This window comes from Leptidea sinapis, chromosome Z (genome assembly GCF_905404315.1).
Source record: "Leptidea sinapis chromosome Z, ilLepSina1.1, whole genome shotgun sequence".
In the NCBI taxonomy this organism is placed as follows: Eukaryota; Metazoa; Arthropoda; class Insecta; order Lepidoptera; family Pieridae; genus Leptidea; species Leptidea sinapis.
In genome coordinates this window covers 20,213,560-20,235,000 of record NC_066312.1, presented here as the reverse complement: position 1 = coordinate 20,235,000, position 21,441 = coordinate 20,213,560, and the positions used below count along the sequence as shown (strand labels likewise).

Below are 21,441 nucleotides of genomic sequence, written 5' to 3'. Positions count from 1 at the left end.
TTATTCAACTTTTCAACTTAATATTAATCACAGAAACCATACCCTTGCAGTGGACAATTTTAGAATAAGTACTGTTATACAAAAAAGGTCTCCTTTTTTCCTCATAATATAAAAATCTGTAGAACCATCAGTCTAATGCCTTGTATTTATAAACTGTTTGCATCAATAATACTAAATCGGATCACAGAACGCATCGATTCCATACAACTCAAAGAACAGGCGGAGTTCCGATCCGGTTTCTCAACAATGGACACTCGGTCGAACAAATAATTGAAAGGTACAAAGAATATAATACAACATCTGCATAGCCTTTGTGGTCTACAGCAAAGCTTTCGATAGTATTAGCCACACAGCCATCTGGAATACTTTAAATAAACTAAAGCTCAACTAAAAATACATAAAGGTAACAAAAATATCTATATTATATGAACAGCGTTTGCAAAGATAAATTAGATATTAAATTAAAAGACATCAGGATTGAAAGTGGAGTTTGACAAGGAGACCACCTTTACTTTATTGGCACATATAGACACTAGTTTTAAAAACTTAACCCAATTTCGTTCTCTGCACCCTCCAGAACCTCGAATTCGATATCCATATTGTTGAAAACATAAATTTGCGCGGCGGCCATCTCGGATTTCGAAAATAATCCCAAATTTGTTCTCTGCACCCTCGAGAACCTCAGATTCGATATCCATATTGTTGAAAACATAAATTAGTGCGGCGGCCATTTTGGATTTAAAAAAATGATCCCAAATTCGTTCTCTGCACCCTCCAGAACCTCGGATACGATATCCATAATGTTGAAATTAACATGTTTGTTTGTTGATTTGAATTGTTGATTTAAAAAAAACCTGCCTCAATCGATGTCAATCGCTCTCTCCCTTGAACAAAAACCTCCACCTCTTCTTGAACAAAAACGTCTCACATTTTCGTGACGCTCTATTGCGTTTAATTCGTAAAAATTTTCCTCATGCGCCTAAAGAAGTTTCACTTCAATAAATTAACTACAACTTATAGTAAACTTTATATTAATTTAGGTTCTTATTATGGTAGGCAATGCTTATTCACCTTAAATTAATGCACGCCTCTGACTACAATTAAGATTTGAAGAAAACGGTAATGGATACCTGTGCCCATTTAACTATGTTATGTGGCTGTCAAGCATGGTTGTTTACCAAAAAAGTACAACACTTAATTAGGACCTGTCAGCGCGGAATGAAAAGAAGCATTCTAAAATTAAGAAAAATAATTAGGTACGCAGTCAGGAGGTAAGAAAAAAACAAACAAACTGATGCCTAAAACAAGCACTAAAGCTAAAGTGGCAAAGGGCCGGACATATAGGTGGATCTAGTGTTTGTTAGTTGGGCAATATGTCTGGTCCACCATTCAGACCACAACATGGAAGGGACCTGTAGGAAATAGAAACGTGGGCAAACCGCATTAAAGGTGGACCGGTGACATTATTAAAATAGAAAGGAATTGAGGAGGCCTTTTCTCAACTGGGAACCATTTGAAAATTATGAACTAAACTAACATAGCGCATGCATTAAAACTAACTAACATAAAACTTAAAATAAAATAATCATGTTTATCCACTAACCGTACTGACATCCATACTATACATATATCCATACTATACATATATCCATACAATTAATGAAAGGGCTTTATTATTATTATATTTCAACAGGCACAGACAGCATTCATGTATGATGGTGTTCATGTTTTAATGGATGCTTTGGGAAGGCTCTATAGGAAAAAACCAGAATCATTTAGGGCTGCTTTACGACGCGCGGCGGCTTTATCTAATACGACAAAAGTCATTGACTGCAACCCTGGCAAAGGTTGGGTTATTCCGTTTGAATATGGCGACAAAATATCACGCCTCATCAAAAAGGTACGCTAATAAAAATTGTAATCTTTTTAGTTGTTTTATCCTAACATATTATTTAAATACTCAACCTAGTATAAGTAGTATAACATAAATACAATATACATACAAAGTGAGCAAATTCTTCTAGACGGCAAAAGACATGATACTTTAAAATTTAATATCTACAATATATTATAATGAACAATAAACTTTTACTTCTTAATCTTTTTACTCAATAATCTGCCTAACTTGGTCAATTTTGACCGGAATAAAAAGATTTTTAAATAAAATTTTAAGGTCTACATATTTTCATTTGGAACTTTTTTTACTTGGAATAAAGTACTTATTACATTTTTCAACTGACTTTATATCAAAAACGACCTTTGACGACCCATTGAGCTAGAGGTCCCGGGTTCGAATCCCGGTACGTGAAAACATTTACATGATGAATATAGATGTTTGTTTCCGAGTCATGGATATTAATATGTATTTATGTATGTTTAAGTAAGTATATTGTATTAAGCATATTGTTTTCTTGTACACCCATAGCTATGCGTAGTTTGAGCCAAGATAATTCGTGTAAAAATATTTAAAAAAAGGCAAAATTGAGAGTAGTTTTATTTAATTCAAATCTTATTTGATTGAACTTTGTTAGGAGTATTCAATAATCATGAAGCGCCTGTATCTCCTGTAATTAACATAAGATTTATAAGGAATTATCGGTCTGTTTAATCGAATTTCCTTTGGAATGAAATAGAATTTCCATTTATGAGAATATAAAATTCCTTCCAATTTGAATTAAAATATTCGCAATGCCCATATTCTATTATATCGGTTATTATATTTCACCGAAATATTTAAGTTATTTTATCAAAAGTATGAGTAACTGGAATATTATTTCAATAGACGTGAAATTTATTATTTTATAAAAACAAAAGGTCCCAACGATATTGACCCTTCTGTACATCAACAAGCACACTATACTATGAAAAGACGCAGTAATAAAATAATATTATTTATGTCCTGCCATAACAGTTCTTATAACTTCTAGAAAATATTGGGTTTCCTGCGAGACGGTAAAAAAGGGATTTCCGAAGTACTTACGAACTTGGAAACATTAGTGCGAACATCTGTTCTGACCACCTTTATTTTATGTGCTCGGGTCCCAAATCAAAGGAGTGACTTATTTCAACTTCGAAATGTTCTTTTTAGACGGATATTGAGGGTCTCACCGGAAACATTTCATTTAACGAGGAAGGACATCGACATAATTTTACACTACACATTGTTGAAATGACGGTCCAAAGTGCTATGGTGCCGGTAAGTTTTAATATTTAGTTTTGACAATAGATTAAATATTGATTGCTAATAGTTTATTTAATGTTTTTAGAGAATTACAATCAATTAAAATCAAATGATTTTTTTCTTCATGTAATCATATAAATATTGTGAATATAATATAAGTATAGTGAATAGTTAGAAATACTCCCTATATTATTTTGAATAAAATACACATTATTAACAGTATTAGATATTATTCAAAATTATAAAATATATATTTATTTAGGATTAATTTTAAAGATAAGCCTAAGAAGTCTAAGAAGAACGTGTGCAAGGAATTCGATAGATCTTTTTCTTGTACACTTGGATACTCTCCATTCGCAAGTGGGTTCACATAAGCGACTCTAAACATTTCTTTTGAATTTTGCAAGACATTTATATATTTTCTTCGCCCAACGAAGACTTACTAACTCAACTTAGCCGAGTATTAGGCAAAACAAGTTTATATTTGTTGGTGGAAATCCACTTTGGATAAACGTTAACTTCAACGGAGTTATTACTTATATTTATAAACTTTTATTAAATTATTTGAATGTCTAAGTACAAGTATACGTCATGTATAAGTATATTTATGTAAAAGGATAGATACCTGCCGTATTATTAAAGATTTTACATAAAAGCTACGAATTTTTCAACTGATATATACCGACAAGGGTATTAATTTCACTTGAAAAATATGGCCCCGAAAAATAATGACCAAAAAATTTGCTATGTAAACGTGTGGCAGCAGAATTACAGTCCTTCTAAATATCAAACGCTTGAATTGTTCTCGGAGGTTCATTAGTTAACCTTTAATTTACACCTCAACCTTCCTCAGGAATCACTGTATCAATTTTATCGTATTTAGACATACAGACGAAGCAATGTCTTAATTGTAATAATATGATTTACATTACTTGCCCTATTATTTATAAAAGATGGGGCATCGTACTCATCTGTCGACTGAAGTATATTGCTTCGACCGTTTCTTCTAAACCCAGTGGGTGCGTTGATGGCACCTCGTAAATTTTTTTAAGGGTTTTGAGTTTTAAATATATATGTGTACTTTGTAATATAAATGATAATATATTATCATTAAAATATTATTTTATTATCGATACAACATAAAGTAGTATTTTGGAAATATGACTGTCTCATGAAAATATTTTCAAGCTACCGAGGAAACTAATTAAAGTCTTAGTCCTTTAATACAATTTTTCACTGCAGACGGCTATTAAGACTACAGACGTAACGTCATAAAGAAAAAAGACGGGAATTTTAGTTTCAAACAAGCATTTGAAAGAAATGAAATGTAAAATGTAAACAGATTTGTATGAACGTTCTTTATTCAGCTATTTAAGACGTTGGAAAAGTTCATTCATAAAAGTTTCTTTATGTTGCTAGTTTTATAATTATGATGTTAATTAAAAACTCAGCGTTATATCGTTCAAAGCAGAAAACTTAATGTCATATCTTCAGTTTTGTTGTTTATAAAATAATGATAACTAAGAACGGGAGTTGGTTGTCAATTGTATTTGGAAATTGATATTTATGGAATAATTATAATAATTATTGATTAAGGCGACACTAAATGCCAGCGACCTTGAGCTATATGAGTTCACGGCTGCCGGCCTGCAATCTATGTAACAAAGCCAATATTTTAAAAATTATTGCGTGGAAAACAGTTTATATGCTTACGATCTTCGTTATGTACTACTAATCTGAATAAATGAACCTACACAAAAAAGTACAAGCTATAGGAATAACTTTTCTGAGATAAGTACCAAGTAAAAAATGCGTCACGCTATGCCAAAAAACTTGTTTAACTTCAAAGAAAAGTGGTAGTTCAAAAAGGCTCAGCAGTGCTAACTATAACCAACAGCAAACAACCTACAAATAAGACTTAAGGATATGTGTAACAGGATTAAGTAGTGTTCATAGCTCCAAATGCTATACTTTCACCACAAAACTTGTCTAAAAACACTTATAAAATTCTTCTGCTCAATTAAGTTACACTATATTTACACATTATGTAAATGAAATAGTTCAAAACACTTTTAGGAAAAAAATATACATTAACTTTAATTGCAAATCATTTATAATTTTAAGACATTTTAAGGTATGGAATAAATCAGATTTTATTTAGTTTGTAATCCAGTAGGCCCCATTGATTTTAAATTCCTATTCTATTTTAACCGAACTAACCGGAGATAGTAACACTTCATCAATGTTAGATATTGGAGACTGGATGCCAGGCTTTTGAGCTCGAACTGTGCTAATAGGCTTATATGTGTCTGTACAGTTTAACCCGGAATGTTATACAGCTTATAAATCTGAATAAAAAATATCGTGAATCTTGCCCATCTTTCTAACAGGTAGACAGAGATAACAAACCTCAACTACGATTCTGTGGTCCAAGCATACTTTCATGGCATCTCACACTACCATTAATATTTTCATACAAGTTCTTCTTATTTATTTATGTTATTGGAGAATCTACAGCTGAACACATAACAATAGATACATGATAAAGTAACAGAAAGCCATTTACAGATTCTCACGAGAAGCTTACGATTAGTTATACGTGGTACTAAGACATATCTATCGATAGAGCGTACTTAGCCTTTGCTCACAGCTTACTGACGTAAAAGTTGGCTAAGTGTGTGATAAAACGCGATGTAGATCCCAGCCTCACTTTTGCCCTCGACTTGCATTCGTCGAAGAAAGAAGCTTAGAGATTATAATATCCTATATATGATATCATAAATGTGTTTTGTTACCTCCCAAAAAGCGTTACTTTAGTAAATAAATACATAATAATAATAAGCTAGGAGATATGACATTTTAATTCTAGATTTTTCCTTCTTTTTCATTCGATCGAACCTTAAATTCATTTTAGGTTCGCAATGGCGATAAAATTTATTTCTCGTGATATTTTACGTTTGTACAAAAACAACATTGTAATATAGAATGTATTAAATACAACCAATGAAAATATTATTATTCCGCGTAATTTTATTACAGTTTTTTTTATTTTAAAACGTCGCTAATTCTCGTTTATTGTTTGTGGTTCAGTAGCCATATTCATTACAAGAGGCTTGGTTGCTGAAGTATGATAATTTTTTTAAGCAGGCATAACAAAAGTCTATCTGTGGTCTCCTTTTTCTTATTCACCTCGCAACCTTCTTCGTCATTCGTACCATAGATTTCGTTTCGCCATTATTCTTTATACGTGAACCCGGACTTACATTTATAAAATATATTAACTAATGCCCCCTTTGAACGATTATCTAAAATTCCTGATTCTTTATGGTTTGTTTTTTTTTTAAATATGTTTGGGTTCTTACTGGGTACGTAAGATAAGACTACCACAAATTAAAACAACAGGAATTTTAAAGTTGTGCTTGTGTTTAGGTTGCGATGTGGTCTGACAAGTATGGCCTAAGTACAATTAAATCTCCGAAATTCATTCGTCTTCACACGCCAACGTCGTTTGATACAAACAGAACATACATCATTACCGGAATCCTACAAGAGCCGTATTTGATGATAAAACCAAAGGAATTTGGACAGAGAGAGGAGCAATTTCATGGATTTTCCAAGGATCTTGTCGATTTTATCGCGAAAAGGCTTGGAATAAAATGTATGTATTCATTCCAGGATGTTCGTTTATATCATTTCCAAGACGCGTTAATAGGATAGATTAAATATAAAGCAAAGAATATTTTCAAAATTGTCATTTTACAGTCGTGTTGATACTTGTGGGTTGATGGCCGGTTCAGTTATGGAACTGTGGTTTAAATGGTACACCGTGGCCAATTCAATTACATTTCGCACTGTTACTATATTATATACGAACTTACTCTCGCAATTTCACCTGCGTGGACTTCAATGACTACATCAAAGTTATAACGGCGCCTATTATTGCCGTGTAGGAATGTGTTACAATTATTGTGCTTCAGTCGGAAGGCCGCCGTAGCTAGTGAAATTACTGGGCAAATGGAACTTAACATCTTATGTTTCAAGGCGACGAGCGCAATTGTAGTGCTGCTCAGAAATTTTTTATCAGGGTTTTTCAAGAATCCTGAGAGGCACTCTATTGTAATGGGCAGGGCGTATCAATTACCATTAGCTGATCGTCCTGCTCGATTCTTCCTTTATTGTCATAAAAAAAACTTATCATTGACCTTAGTCTTGCCTTCACATTTATTTTTTTCAGAACCAAACTTGGGGGTGTAATATGTATTTATGTGCATAAGTTTGATTGACGGCCTCAGTGCCATGTAATTGGTTTTGGGTTACGCATGCCGTCGTTTGTGATCATAAGAATATAAGCTGTTATATTTTAAGCTTTTTAAGTGAAACAGTAATTAAATTTACATTATTAATTAATAACACACTTTTACTAAATCTCCTCAATTTTTGCTTCCATGTTTTGCATGTGGCACTAGAGCTGGCCGCGGAATAGTAGTGAATTTGAATTAATAATTTAAACTGTTTTCATATCAGGTATTTCGAGTAGTCTGATTATTATCTGGCTTTAGATTTAAGTTCCGGTCCCCGAAAGAACGCGTGGGTTCGAACCCCTCACATAACGAAGATTTTCGTTATTACATAATATTTTGATTTTGCAATTCGGTTACATTAATTTGTTTATTTTTTCTTTCGATTATTATGGTGATATCAATATGTGTTTTTTTTGTGACATAAAATTTCACTGGTATCATGGTTTCCTTAAAACCAAAAAAAAAATGCTTTTCTAATGATATAAATATTTTCTTTAGATATTTTCAAGACCGTCAGAGATGGACAGTTTGGAAGTCAAACTGATGAAGGATGGAACGGTCTTGTTGGTGAAGTAATTAGAAGGGTAAGTATTTTTATCATCACACGATGGACTTTAAGGTTTTTTTATATTATAAAATACTTATATGCTTCAGATTAGATGTCTTAAATTATCTCATGCAATTCAAATCAGTTTATATTGACTATCTGTTACTCGCGTCTTCATCCGTACTTACCAGAGTTACCAATATTACTTGTTGATCCAATCATATATGGTATACCAGTGTTTGTAAGAAATGTTTTCGTTCGTACGTATTCTTTCGAACTACCTTTGCAAATCCGACTACCACGAAAAAGGTTTTGGGCTTAAAGCTAGCAGGGAAAACTAGTTAACTTTAGTTATATTCGTATTATTATGTCCCATGGTATATTACTATGAAGCATGGAAGCAATATTAATGCTATCTTTGTGTTTCAGAAGAGGTTATTTTGTGGGTTATTTATTTTATATTTTGTTTTAATAGTTTGTCAATATTATAAATTAAACATAATATTTTCTTGAATAGCAACAATATTGCTAGAGATCGTCTTTCACTTTACACATATATGTATATATAATACTAGCTGACCCGACAGACGTTGTTCTGTTCATTATAAAAAAAAAAACCTCGTGCGGGTGGAATTTCGTAAAATCTTAGCTGACCTCTACTCGGTGAAAAGAATATTCCTACCAAATTTCAAGTCTTTAGATCGAATGGTTCCAGAGATATCGTGATGAGTGACTATACACGTGGAAACCTTTTTTATATATATATATATATATATATATATATATATATATATAGATCTTTCATCTTCTTTGATTGATGTCTAAATTTAATCCAGTTTTGAGTTATATTTAGATAAATAACATAACATTCTAATACGAGTATATTCCTAAAGCCATATATTCGTATTGCTTATTATATAATTTACACACAGTCTTTTTCCAGCAAGGAAATAATGAATCCAATATAAAAATCAGTACTTATGATACGTGTAACGAATATTTTTAAGCCTTAGCGTTGGTGAATATTTATTTGCAATGAAAATAATATTAGCTTTAATAAAAACGGAAATGAGCGACTCAGAATGAACTGCTTTGCTATTTCGTACCACGACGTGATAAGAGCTATCTAATTTAAGTGGACGTCAAACCAACTGATTAAATCGCAATGATGTCAATTAAATGTCAAAAATAATGTAAATTGAATCGCAAACTGATTTAGTTCGTTAATCCATTCGTACCATGAGGTAATATTTCAACCTATACTGAATAGCTTATGTGTCAAAGAGAACGATTCGAAAAAGGATGCTAATTCCTAAGAGAAAAGTGAATCGTGTTTTTAAAAAAAAGGCATAAAAAAAGGCATAAAAGGCTGAAAATAAATACCGAAAATGAAAATACTAAAGACGAGGCAGTAAGGGCCCGGGCTTTTCACAAGAACGAATTAAAAAAAAATGTACTCTGTGCTCCTGTTAAATCAAACAATAAACATCCATGGAGGTGCGTTCATAACTCGTTATTTTTACGAAAATAGCTAAGCAAACATTTAATTTGTAATTCAAAGAGTTAAGTATATTTATCTTTATTATTATTATTTAATATCTAAGTACAAAAAAGGGTTTGATGGTTTATTATTTGACGCTATAAAGCGCAATTTAAAAATGTATTTTCAGTATTTTCTACGCAAAAAAACCGCTAAAATCATATCATTTTAGGTTTCGAAACGCAACGCATATGGTTCGAGTAAGAGAGACAAACTTATGCAACTACTCTAGAACGTCATCTCTTCCGCTCACAGCGGACCACAGACAAATTTATTTCGTTAATTCTTCTTAAGTGATCCAAACGCCATTCAGTAAAAGGCACTTCATGGTACGAATTTTAGCGATTCAGTTTAGGTACCTAAATTGAACTGCATCGGAATCGCATCGCTAACTAAAAGTTGATGGTAGGCCCTCTTATTGTCTTAGTTCAATGTATTTGCGAGAGGATTAGATGTAGATGACAGCTTAATAATGCGTGATCAATTTTTGATTTGTCAATGTGTGCGTCAGTAAGTAGTTATATTCAGAATACTGAGGTGATAATGTCAAGCTCGGATGGCTGTTTACGACTTATCAATCTCACGCTCCATGTTTAACTTACTGCACCTCCGTTAGAGATTTTCTTTTCTCTCGCACACTTTGTTGGTCTATACGTACCATATACATCTACAGAATTTACTAAATTTAAACAAATCGAGTAGATCCTGTAGATGAAGCCACAACCGGAGAGCTAAACAATGCATACAAGGTTTTATGACGATACGTCACTCGAACAGTTTTCTGGTCGTGGGTGCGAGTCCCGCATCGTCCATAAAACTTTTGTTTTCAAATTTTATTTGTATACTAATTAATGACCTGCGACACCGTAAGCGTAGTATAAGGTGATCGAGTTACATTTGAAAATGCAACCGCAGTAGTGATGTTATCGGCATTCAGATTCATCTTGAATATTCTAGTTTGGTGTAATATCTAAAAAGCGTATAATTATTATTAAGCCAAAAGTCTCATTACACAAAACTTTACAAAATTATGATATTAAGCTGGAACAATTAACAAGTATGATGTTTTTACTATAACTCTATTTCAATAAATCAAATACCGAATACACATGAAACACATTCAATAAAAGATGTTCAGTTTTTAAGTCATTGCTACATTTGATATGGTTTTTCTAATATATAAAATTCTCATGTCACGGTGTTTGTAGTTAAACTCCTTCGAAATGGCTTGACCGATTCTCATGAAATTTTGAGTGCATATTGGGTAGGTCTGAGAATCGGACAACATCTATTTTTCATCCCCCTAAATGCTAAGGGTGGTCCACGTCAATTTTTTTTTTGACATTTTTTAAATTTGTTTGATTATGAGTCAGCATTAAAAAATACATACAACTTCAAATTTTCACCCATCTTTCACTTTTGTATCGCGATTTTAATATCGGCAATACAACGTTTGGGTCAGCTAGTATAACAATAAAAATTATAGCTTTTACAAAACTAAAAAACATGCTTTTATAAAGTTTTTTTTATATTTGTTCTATAGCGACTAATGTCCAAATGGAATATAGCTTAGTGTTTATTTGTTAAAGTATTTTATTATAAACAATTATAATCAATATAAACCGTTATCTTCGGGTAAGAATTGTCATCGTATCATCTTTTCTTACGATAAAAAATCTAACTTAGATAATGAAATACTATCTTATAAAATAAATATTATTGTGTTGTGACAAGAAAATATCCTCAAGTCGAATCCTCGTCAAAACCGATGTGTACTTTGATTGTAACAAAAGCTGTTTTAGTATAATATCACAAGGATAATATTATTGAATATTGTCAAGGGTGTAGTTATATATATCTATAAGATTAAAAGCATTCTTATTTGACAACATAACCATCGCATTGTGATATAATTTTTCTATTATTACTTAATTAAAACCTAATAACGGATGAGCGTTCTGCTCACTAAAGAGAAGGTGATGACTTCGTCCATCAAATAATGGATATACAGCTTATGTGGTTGTATTACAATTTTGGGAATATTTTCACAAAAAAAAAAGACGTGTGGCACTCGGGGACTGCCGCGGCAAAGCTATTGCAAAGCATTTTTTATGAACTTACGCAATTATAATTATTTTTTTATTTTATTTATGCGTTCTTTTTTTTGAAAAATTAATTTAAAAAAAAGCCAACGGTAAGTGAGTAAAATTTTACTTACAACATTTGATTACAGACAGAGAATGAGACAGGTGAAACTAAATAAAAATGCTTGTCATAATAATAAAAATTTTAAAAACTTGATAAAAAAAATAAAGAAATTAAAAAAAATCAATTTGTACCCCAGGCTCGAACCGCTGTTCCACGGCAACTGTAATGACCGTGCCGAAATATCTATATACATCTAGTAAGTAAGTGTTAGGTTATTTTCGTTACGGAATTTCTGGATTCGGTCTCCACGCTCAAGACCCGCGATAGAAGCTATGCAATAGCTTAAAAACTAGAGCGTAAAATAATCGTTAACTCACGAAGGTAGTTCAATGTACAGTCAAAAGTAGATGAGAAATGATGGAACCAAATTTTTATAAATGATACATAAAAAATAATTCTTATGAGATAAACGATTAATATACTTATCGATTATACGAAAATATTTTATAAGAATGACATCAAAGAAATTGAATGCACTATTACATAGCATGGGTGGTGAGAAACTGAAGATATTCAAGGACGTTTTACGGCCGTTTTAAATAACGTATCTCTAGTTACGGATACATTGCTGTCAACGTTTAATGACAACATCTTATCTATCCATAGTTATGTCCAATATAGTTATAATCCAATGAGGTTATTGAAATGTAAGTATGCGTAAAAAGATACGTCATTGAAAATGGTCGTTAATTACCAATCACATCAATATCAAAAAAATAACAAAGTAATCTACTACATAGTAAACTTGACCGAAACTTAATTATAATTACGCAACGTATGAATACTGCTCAGTCGCACGTTCTTCTTTATCAACAACTTTTCTTACATGTAGTAATTATTGATGGAGCTTTTGTTGACCTAGATCGAGACCTTAACAGGTGCTATCTGTTAAGCAGGCTACCTTTGACGAGGCATGCTATGAATCCATCCTTATAATCGTAGTTCAACTTTTTTCGTTAGATAATATTTTTATCACTGTTTTTTTTTGTAAATTTATTCGTGATTTGTAATCGGTGACACTGGGTTCTCGAACGTGTTGAAAGTTTTAATCTATGAAGTAAATTTTTCCATTCAAATTTTCTCGCAGCGTTTTGAGTACTTGCTTATGGTTGCGCTTGTTAATGAAGTACTCGAGAATGTCTCCGTGTTACGAGACTGGATATGCACCTCCTCCTCATCGCTATGTTAAAAATATTGTATTTTTTTATGGAATAAGAGGACAAACGAGCGTACGGGTCACCTGTTGTTAAGTGATCACCGCCGGCCACAATCTCTTGAAACACCAGAGGAATCACAGGAGCTTTGCCAGCCTTTAAGGAAGGTGTACGCGCTTTTTTTGAAGGTACCCATGTCGTATCGTCCCGGAAACACCGCACACCGAAGTTCATTCCACAGCTTTGTAGTACGTGGAAGAAAGCTCCTTGAATACCGCACTGTGGAGGACCGCCACACATCCAGATGGTGATGATGATAACCTAACTTGTGGCGTGTCGTGCGAAGGTGGAATCCGGCGGCAGGAATCAGGTTAAACAGCTCTTCGGAACACTCCCCGTGATAGATGCGGTAGAAGACACACAATGAAGCGACGTCTCTACGCAACGCCAAGAATAATAATGTTTGTTAATATTTTAGTTTTGACGATATTTATATACTTACCAATATGCGGAAAATTACATGGAATGATTTCGGTCTCTTTTAGTTATTAATCGTTCCCATTACCTGAAATTTATTCGAATAACATTTGAAAGAAGTTGGCATCGAAAATTATTTAACTTTTTTTATACACTATAACGACTGACGAGCAACTAATAATACACGTCAAAAGAATTACTTCTTTAAGTGATGAATGTGAATGAGCTGTGACGCTCGTTCGGGTAAAGTCGGCTCAAGTTGACTTAGAAATTGATAGACATTATTATATTGTAAATTTCTATAAATACTTAATGGATTTAAAACAATATAAATAACATTTCATAATATTAACTTCGCCTTGATAAAGTTTTTACTTTTTATATTCAGGCTTTAACATCATTGAAGGCTTTTGCAGTTAATAGCAACATGTGGCTGCCGCAATTGTTTGCGGACTATGATAAAATATTGTAATAATTTTCGAAAATACGAGAAAAAGATACCAAGACTTTGATATGTTTTGAAAATAAACTACGTCTCCTAACCCACTTGGTGAAAGACAATCACTGTAATTCTGTTTTCTTTAACAACCCATAACATTTTGTAATAATTAACTAACTTTTTAAATGCATACGGAACGGCGAGAAATTTCCGAAGTATTTAACGTACTAAATGCGTTCTAAATTTAAAAATATAAAATTAAATATTCATGAGTTTCTAAGTTTGTTACATGTTTACGACCAGACTATTATTTTTTGCGAGAATCAATAATAATATTAGAAATATATTGAAAATGATAGTATATAAATAATTAATCATAAATATTGTTTCCTTAGGAAGCAGATTTGGCTGTCGCTCCATTAGCTATTACGCCTGAAAGAGAACAAGTGGTGGATTTTACTGAGCCATATTTGTCTGTTGAAAATCCGATTATACAAACAAAGACCCCTAAGCAGCTTGCTGATACTTTCAGCTTTTTACGGCCTTTGTCTAAGGAAATATGGGTAAGTATATAAAGTAACCACATAATATATTATATTGGCTTAGATTTACGTGGATGTAATCTTAGGAGTTTATATTTAGTAAACAAAGCCCTTATACGAGTCGTATTTTCTTTTTTTCGTTTGATAAGTATATATACCTCTATTCAGTCGTGATTTTATTTAGGGATCTATTAATGGTGTCCAATCATATTACCATCTCTTATCAAATAGATGTATATTTTATTATTTACATCTATACCAATAAATCCATACCCTCTGTCTAAAATTTATTTATTTTTATCTTCATTTTTATTTTACAAAATATTATATTTTTAATGAAAAAAAGTGACGAGACGAGCAGTATGTTGAGCTGATGATAATTGATACGATCTGCCCATTAAAATGCAGTTCAGCTCAGAATTATTAAAAAAAAAACAACAATTCTGTGCGGCACTAGAACTGCGCTCGTCAAATTGAGACATAAGTTGTCAAGTCTCATTTGCCCAGTAATTTCACCAGCTACAGCACCCTTCAAACCGAAACATAGTAATGCTTACACATTACTGCTTCATGGCAGAAATAGGCCCCGTTGTGGTACCCATAATCTAGCCGGTATCCGGTGCAATGTAGCCTCCCACTGGTAAAATAATTCAAGTACAATTCAGTTGTAATGTATCGTAATTTTGTATTTCTTTTATATTTCCGGGAAGCATAACTAGCTATGCTAACGACATCATTATTTCCGCTTACATTGGATAAGATAAGATGTAAAATGATTTAAAACTATACACATACAGTACTTACGTAAACTATTGTGAATGTATTAATGCTTTCACTATTGAATTAAAGCGTTTATCCGACGACCGAGTTAGAATGCAAGTTAGAGCATAGAAAACAAAGTTTAGAATGTAATAACTGAGCTCGTAATAGCAGGCTTTGATGTTGGTTTCTACTTCATACAGACTAATGTTAAATAATAGAGAATTGCTTGTTCAATTGTCTAAACATTTAGTAATGCATATTCATAATATCGAATGCTACATATTAATTATTACATAGATTATAGTTAATAGATTCAAATTCAAATATTTTTATTCAAAATAGAATAAAATATCACTTGTTGAATGATAAAAACTACCACCCATTTGATAAAGTGTGTCTCAGACAGAGAAGAACGAGTTCAAGAATTTTCAAAAAAAAATGTTCAATTGCTATAAATACAATTTATTTCTTTTAGTGTGTTAGTTTAATAGATTAATATAAAACAAATTAAAATATAAAAGTTGGCTGCAATACAGTCTTTTAATAGTTGAGGCCAGTTATCAATAGAAGCAACACACTCTTTCCATGGAAAAATTCTTCACTGCCAATCATACGAATTGTTTTAGGGACTCTTAACTATCATGGCGTTTGTAACAAGTAGTTCTCTCCAAAACTGATCATAAATCATAGTCCAGTGGATTAAGATTGGGACGACGTCCAGTCTTCAGCTCTGATAATGTCCGAAACGTTTGTATCTAACCAAGACTGCGTGGACCGAGCTTTATGACTCGGCGCCGAGTCTTGCTGGAAGGACCATTCTTGGTTATTGAACATGGTGTTTTTTAAGGGGCTTCACTATCTTCCCAAGAATGGTATCTTGATACACTTATGTCGATGTTTTAATAGCTTTTTTCACAAAACACGCTTTTTTTTGCTCAAATGTGTTTCTCTCACAGGAGTCAATCAGAGGAGGTCTCATTTTCCTATTACATTTTACTAATACCAAGCGTATGGAGACTTTTAAAAATTGCATTTGGCTCCACAACGACTTGGTGTAATGCAATTACAGCTATTTGGTTCTCTTTGTCAACCCACTCCATTTCAATATCCCAAAATATTGTACAATGTACTGGCGCCAAAATGAGATTACTCAATGAACAATCAAATGACGTAATATTTTGTTTATTTTTACAGTATTTATGGCCAGACTTAGTATGTAAATCAATTGAACGATAACGCAATAGTCATAGATAATATTGTTTTTGTGTGAGTTCTCGACTTAAACGTCCAATTTCCGCAACAAGACGTTCGCCAATTCACGGCTCTACCACTATGACAAGTGTGCCTGAAGCGTAACCAAACACTTTGCCGATAAAACCCTGTTTATACACCAATGTTTATGGCACTTCTAGAACCAGTTGAATGTTTGCTACGCTTTTGATTTATTGTGTCTTTAACTATTCCAGTCTCAGTAACTCGAACTGTTTTTATTTATTCTTTAAAAGAGTTATGATTTATTTGGTTTCAATACGTTTAAACAAACTTATATAAAAGCAAACACAAAAATATTGGGTTGATACTATATATATACTCTTCTTTTTACGTCCGCATGAAAGTTGGTTTTACAGATGATATTTATTCCAATTGAAAAATAGCTCTGCACTCTAGAAAAGGTACAAAATATTTTTTTAATATTTTAAAATATTTTCAGCTGTGCGTTTTATTTAGCTTTTTCGCAGTCAGTATTGTTCTATTCCTGGTGTCGAGATTTTCGCCACATGAATGGAAAAGTATCACTGTGTCTGATACGCGAATCGAGCAAGCTGCCAACAGTAACAATGAGGTAATACTGTCTCATATTTTAAAGTTAATACTCAATCAACGTTGGTAAAATAATTAATATCATAATGCAAAATTTTAAGTAATATGTAGGGATTAATTAACTTTCAGCTCCGAGCCATAAAGCCTGTATGGAGCTGATAGTAAACATCAATTAATAACGTGTACGTTTTTCAGATTATCTTACACAATGAGTTTAGTATTTGGAATTCATTTTGGTTTTCTCTCGGCTCATTCATGCAACAAGGCAGTGACGTAGTACCGAGGTATGTATAACTAAGTCATAGATATTTCTAAGGTATATTTTGTTTTAGCAAAATTTTCATGATTTTTGTAGTGTTTGTTTTTTTTATGGATGAGGAGGACAAACGAACATACAAGGGTCGCTGGTTTACATCCGGCTCGAAGGACCATTTTTTGGGGTCCTATGCAGAGACTTTAGAATGAAACTAGTGGACTGTAAACACTGGTTATATAATAAATCACTACAGTATTATTTGGTAAATGGGTATCAGAGCAGAAATGCGCGTGTCGTTCGTCGAGACGTAAGGGGAAATGCCGACCACTCCCCAGCTCACATACGTCATTCGCTACGTAGAACCTGTGCGTAGCCGAGTGTTGGCGGTATCGCCAGAACAGGTCATCTGATGGTAGGTATATGATTACCGTATTCCCTACCCCTTTGAACCAAACAGAGGAATCATACGAGCGCTGTCAACCTAATAAATCGACGAATGAACGTTTATATGAATTTAAAATTGAAAGCACTATGCTACTTGCTGGGTGGGGATCAAACCGGGGTCTCCGTCGCGAGGGCAACCGTTCTATCTAATACGCCACCGGCTCTTTTTTTGCTCGAAGTATAAAACTTCATCAAGGTTCAATTACAGAATCGTCAGGTTCACCAAAATTCGTTTGATAATTTGCGATGAAATAAAAATGCACTATGTTCATTTTTATGAACAATTTTTTATTTCAGTATATGAACTGAACTGTAAATTCAATATTGTGCATCTCGTTTTATGTTTAAAAAAAATCACTCGTATACGCAAACGTTAAAAAAATAAATAAATGTCAAATTCAATTCAAATTCAATCGGGCCAGACTCGGATTAAATTGCACACTCGCACAGGACCACGTCAATTCGGGTATGCAGGTCATCTGGAAGGGGTCAAGGAAGCCAAAAGGCTTCGAAGAAGCAGGGAGTACATACTCCCTGTATTGCTATCATCTCTAGTCTGACGCATCCCAGTATCAGCTGGAACCTATTAATCACGTGCAACGCATAGCTGCTCTAATTGTCAGGGTATCACTGCTCTGTGAACGGCTAGATCACTTAGTGTTGCTGGGAGTCGTCACCCCATTATATGTATTCTACTGCAATTATCATTGGGAGTATTCCGAAGAGCTGTTTTACGTTATTCCTGCCGTCGAAATCCACTTTTTCACGAGTCACCACAAATTAAAATATCATCTTTACCATCAGGATGTCTGGAGTGCTTTTACAGTTCCGTTTTCAAAAACTTTCTTCCTTGACACGGATATCTTTAAAAACAGCCTATACACCTTTCTAACAGCCCAGCAACGCTCCCGTGATTCCTTGGGCATTGTAAGAGAATGTGGGCGGTGGTTGATCAATTAACATCAAGATTCGATAACAGGATCATCCACATCTACAACCAGTTACCACAAGTAGCGTCCGTTCAAAAGCATTACACATGGACCAGCTATTGACCATATGTCACGGAAGTGAATAACCCGCCCCACTACGCCGTTACTTCATACGCCGGCATTTAAGCGAACATAACGAACCCTGACAGAAGAACTCAACCAAATAACTACAAATAATGTTAATATTACTAACTGTGCCGACAACGTTTTCCGCAATTGTAATCTACTTAAATTAATAAATTTAAAATATTTCTTATGAGAAATTAAATTTAAATTTTAAAAGTGCGTCTTTCGTTCGGATTCTGAACTCGCTCCTTCCAGTCATTATTTTACAAAAATTCTTAATAAACTGTTTCAGGATTTTTTTCCATTTCATTATATGTTTAGATAACGTCCATACATAAATAAAGCCGTTATAAAACCATCCATGACTCAAAAGTAAACATTCATATTCATTATTAAAATATTTGTACCTATAGGGTCTCGAACCCGGAATAGAGGCAATATATAAAATATATTTAGTTTCTATGACAGCTTTGACAAATTATCTCTATTTAAATAAAAGTTCAAAATTATGTTGTTCATATTAGAAGTTGAAAAATCATGAAGTTAAAAAATACATACATACTTTTATTTATTTATCTACACCCATGCTTTAAATCCTCTATTAAAGATTCTGAAACAGTTAACTTATTGCCAACATTAAAACACCCAATGTTCTAATAACCATTACATCATTCAAACGAGTGTTGTAATGTTGTACTAAATTTCATAACAACACTCCTATGTTTTTTTTATCCCTTGATGCGCAAAGAGTTTCAACATACATCCACATTCTTATTGCTCGATGCGTGGTATCTGTATGAATTTCAAAAAAAGAACATTTTCGTTTACGCGCGCTCCACACTCCCAGAACGTCGCGCGCCGTAAAAAAAGTAGGTTATTCGAATCCCCGCCATTTTTCTTCGATATTTTTATTGTTTTGTTTACAAAAAATGAGCGATTCATTTTAAACGCTGAATTTTAATTATTTCACTATACAAAATGTAAATAACTACTAAAATTAATAATTGTTTCATTAATACTTAGTTTATTTGTATATAATCAGTAATGAATGATATTAGGTTACTACTAGGACTGGTGTTTTAATGTTAGCAGTAAACTAACTGTTCCAGAATCTTTTAGAGGATTCATATTCTAGGTGTAGATAAAGTCTTGTATGCAACTGTTGATAATTAGGTATTAAAACACTCATGTGATACTATTATCACACTCGGCTTCGCCTCGTGTGATAAATCCACATTCGTGTTTTAATACCCCTTATTACATAACAGTTGCATAAATAAGTATTAACGTTCAGCAACTAATTTAACTCTTTAATTAAATTGTATCCTTCTTTTTATAAAGGTAACGGCTTTTTAAATTATTATTTATTCTAGACTTAATTACATTATTAGATATTGGTTGATGAAACGCGATAGTATTTACTTGAAAATAATTATATACAAACAGTCTGAATCTTGTGAAAATCTGCTATATTCTAATATTTTGACAATACTCTATATTAGATTAATAATGTAATTTTTATTTATTTTACTCTAGGAATTCTGGTAGGATCATTTTCAGCCGGAAGACGTCCACTACAAGACAAAGGCCTCCACAACGATCAGTCCTGCGCTGCCCTCATCCAACGTATTCCGGCGATCATCACCCTATCGTAGATCCATCTTGTGGGGGCCTATCAACACTGCGTCTTCCGGTACGTGATCGCCATTCGAGGCCTTTTCTGTCCCACCGGCTATCTGTTAGGATAGATGTTTAAAATATTGGCCGAAATACAAATAGGTGAGAGTTTAGTAGTTAAATTCAAATAACAATGCATTCTAACTCAACGTTGCGTCTATTTATTTCGATTAACTTTAATAATTTAATTTGAAATAAAAAGTGTGATAGTGGGGTTCTCAGCCCGGCTCTACCAATTAGCGTACCTCACAGTTAGTCACAACCATAGCCAGACACTCCAACGTGACGCCTTCGAGATACACGCAATAACAAAGTAATACTCATATAGTACGCATATACCCGTACAGTATCCGTTCCGACACCAACAGCCTTTTTCACTAGTGAGGTTTAGCTACACCCAGCACGCCGGTCGGTAGTAGTCTAACCCGCCTTTAGGAAAGCTATAAGTAACCATATCGCATTTGACAAACAGACAAAACAGGTGGGGATCAATCATAGTGTCAGTACTTACAAAGAGAACATTCGGTTACATGAATTCATCAATTAACAGATTTTGCTTTTTACGTAAGGGACAAACTAAAGCTCATAACTGAGCCATTTAAAAGATTTAGATTGATATATTGATGAGTATATAGAATAATAAGATATTCAATAAAATAAAAGCATATATTCGGCCATGCTAACTGAATTATGAATGACGTCACGCTTATATTATCATCATCACTGCGTCGCTTCGCTTGTAGATTTTGTTGTGATGTAACGCGTTTTATTATATTAATTGATTTCTGAGGCGTAACGTCCTAATCTGTCACCAGGATGCCTACAAGCGTTTTCATAATTCATTTTTATAACTGGAAATATATTAAAAATAGTGTCACCAATAAAATCATAAAATTCACTATGTAAGTACTACTTAGGTGTATTCTTGTACTAGGAAAAATTAATAAACGTAAAATAAAAAGTAATAATAAATACATTTAAAAAGAGGAATACATAACAGAAAAGATGACATCTAGATTGTTATAATTATCTGTTAA

At 33.0% G+C, this 21,441-nt stretch overlaps 1 protein-coding gene across 2 annotated transcripts in view; it reads left to right on the top strand.

Annotated features, from left to right (window-relative positions):
* LOC126978681 (glutamate receptor 1-like) overlaps window positions 1-21,441 on the top strand; it is a 136,917-nt gene that overhangs the window by 86,037 nt on the left and 29,439 nt on the right. For both annotated transcript variants that reach the window (XM_050827680.1, XM_050827679.1), the window contains exons 7-13: window positions 1,694-1,900; window positions 3,089-3,196; window positions 6,611-6,839; window positions 7,981-8,066; window positions 14,243-14,410; window positions 16,863-16,994; window positions 17,168-17,256. In XM_050827680.1, coding sequence (XP_050683637.1) covers window positions 1,694-1,900; window positions 3,089-3,196; window positions 6,611-6,839; window positions 7,981-8,066; window positions 14,243-14,410; window positions 16,863-16,994; window positions 17,168-17,256 — 1,019 coding nt within the window. The remainder of the gene's footprint in view (window positions 1-1,693; window positions 1,901-3,088; window positions 3,197-6,610; window positions 6,840-7,980; window positions 8,067-14,242; window positions 14,411-16,862; window positions 16,995-17,167; window positions 17,257-21,441) is intronic.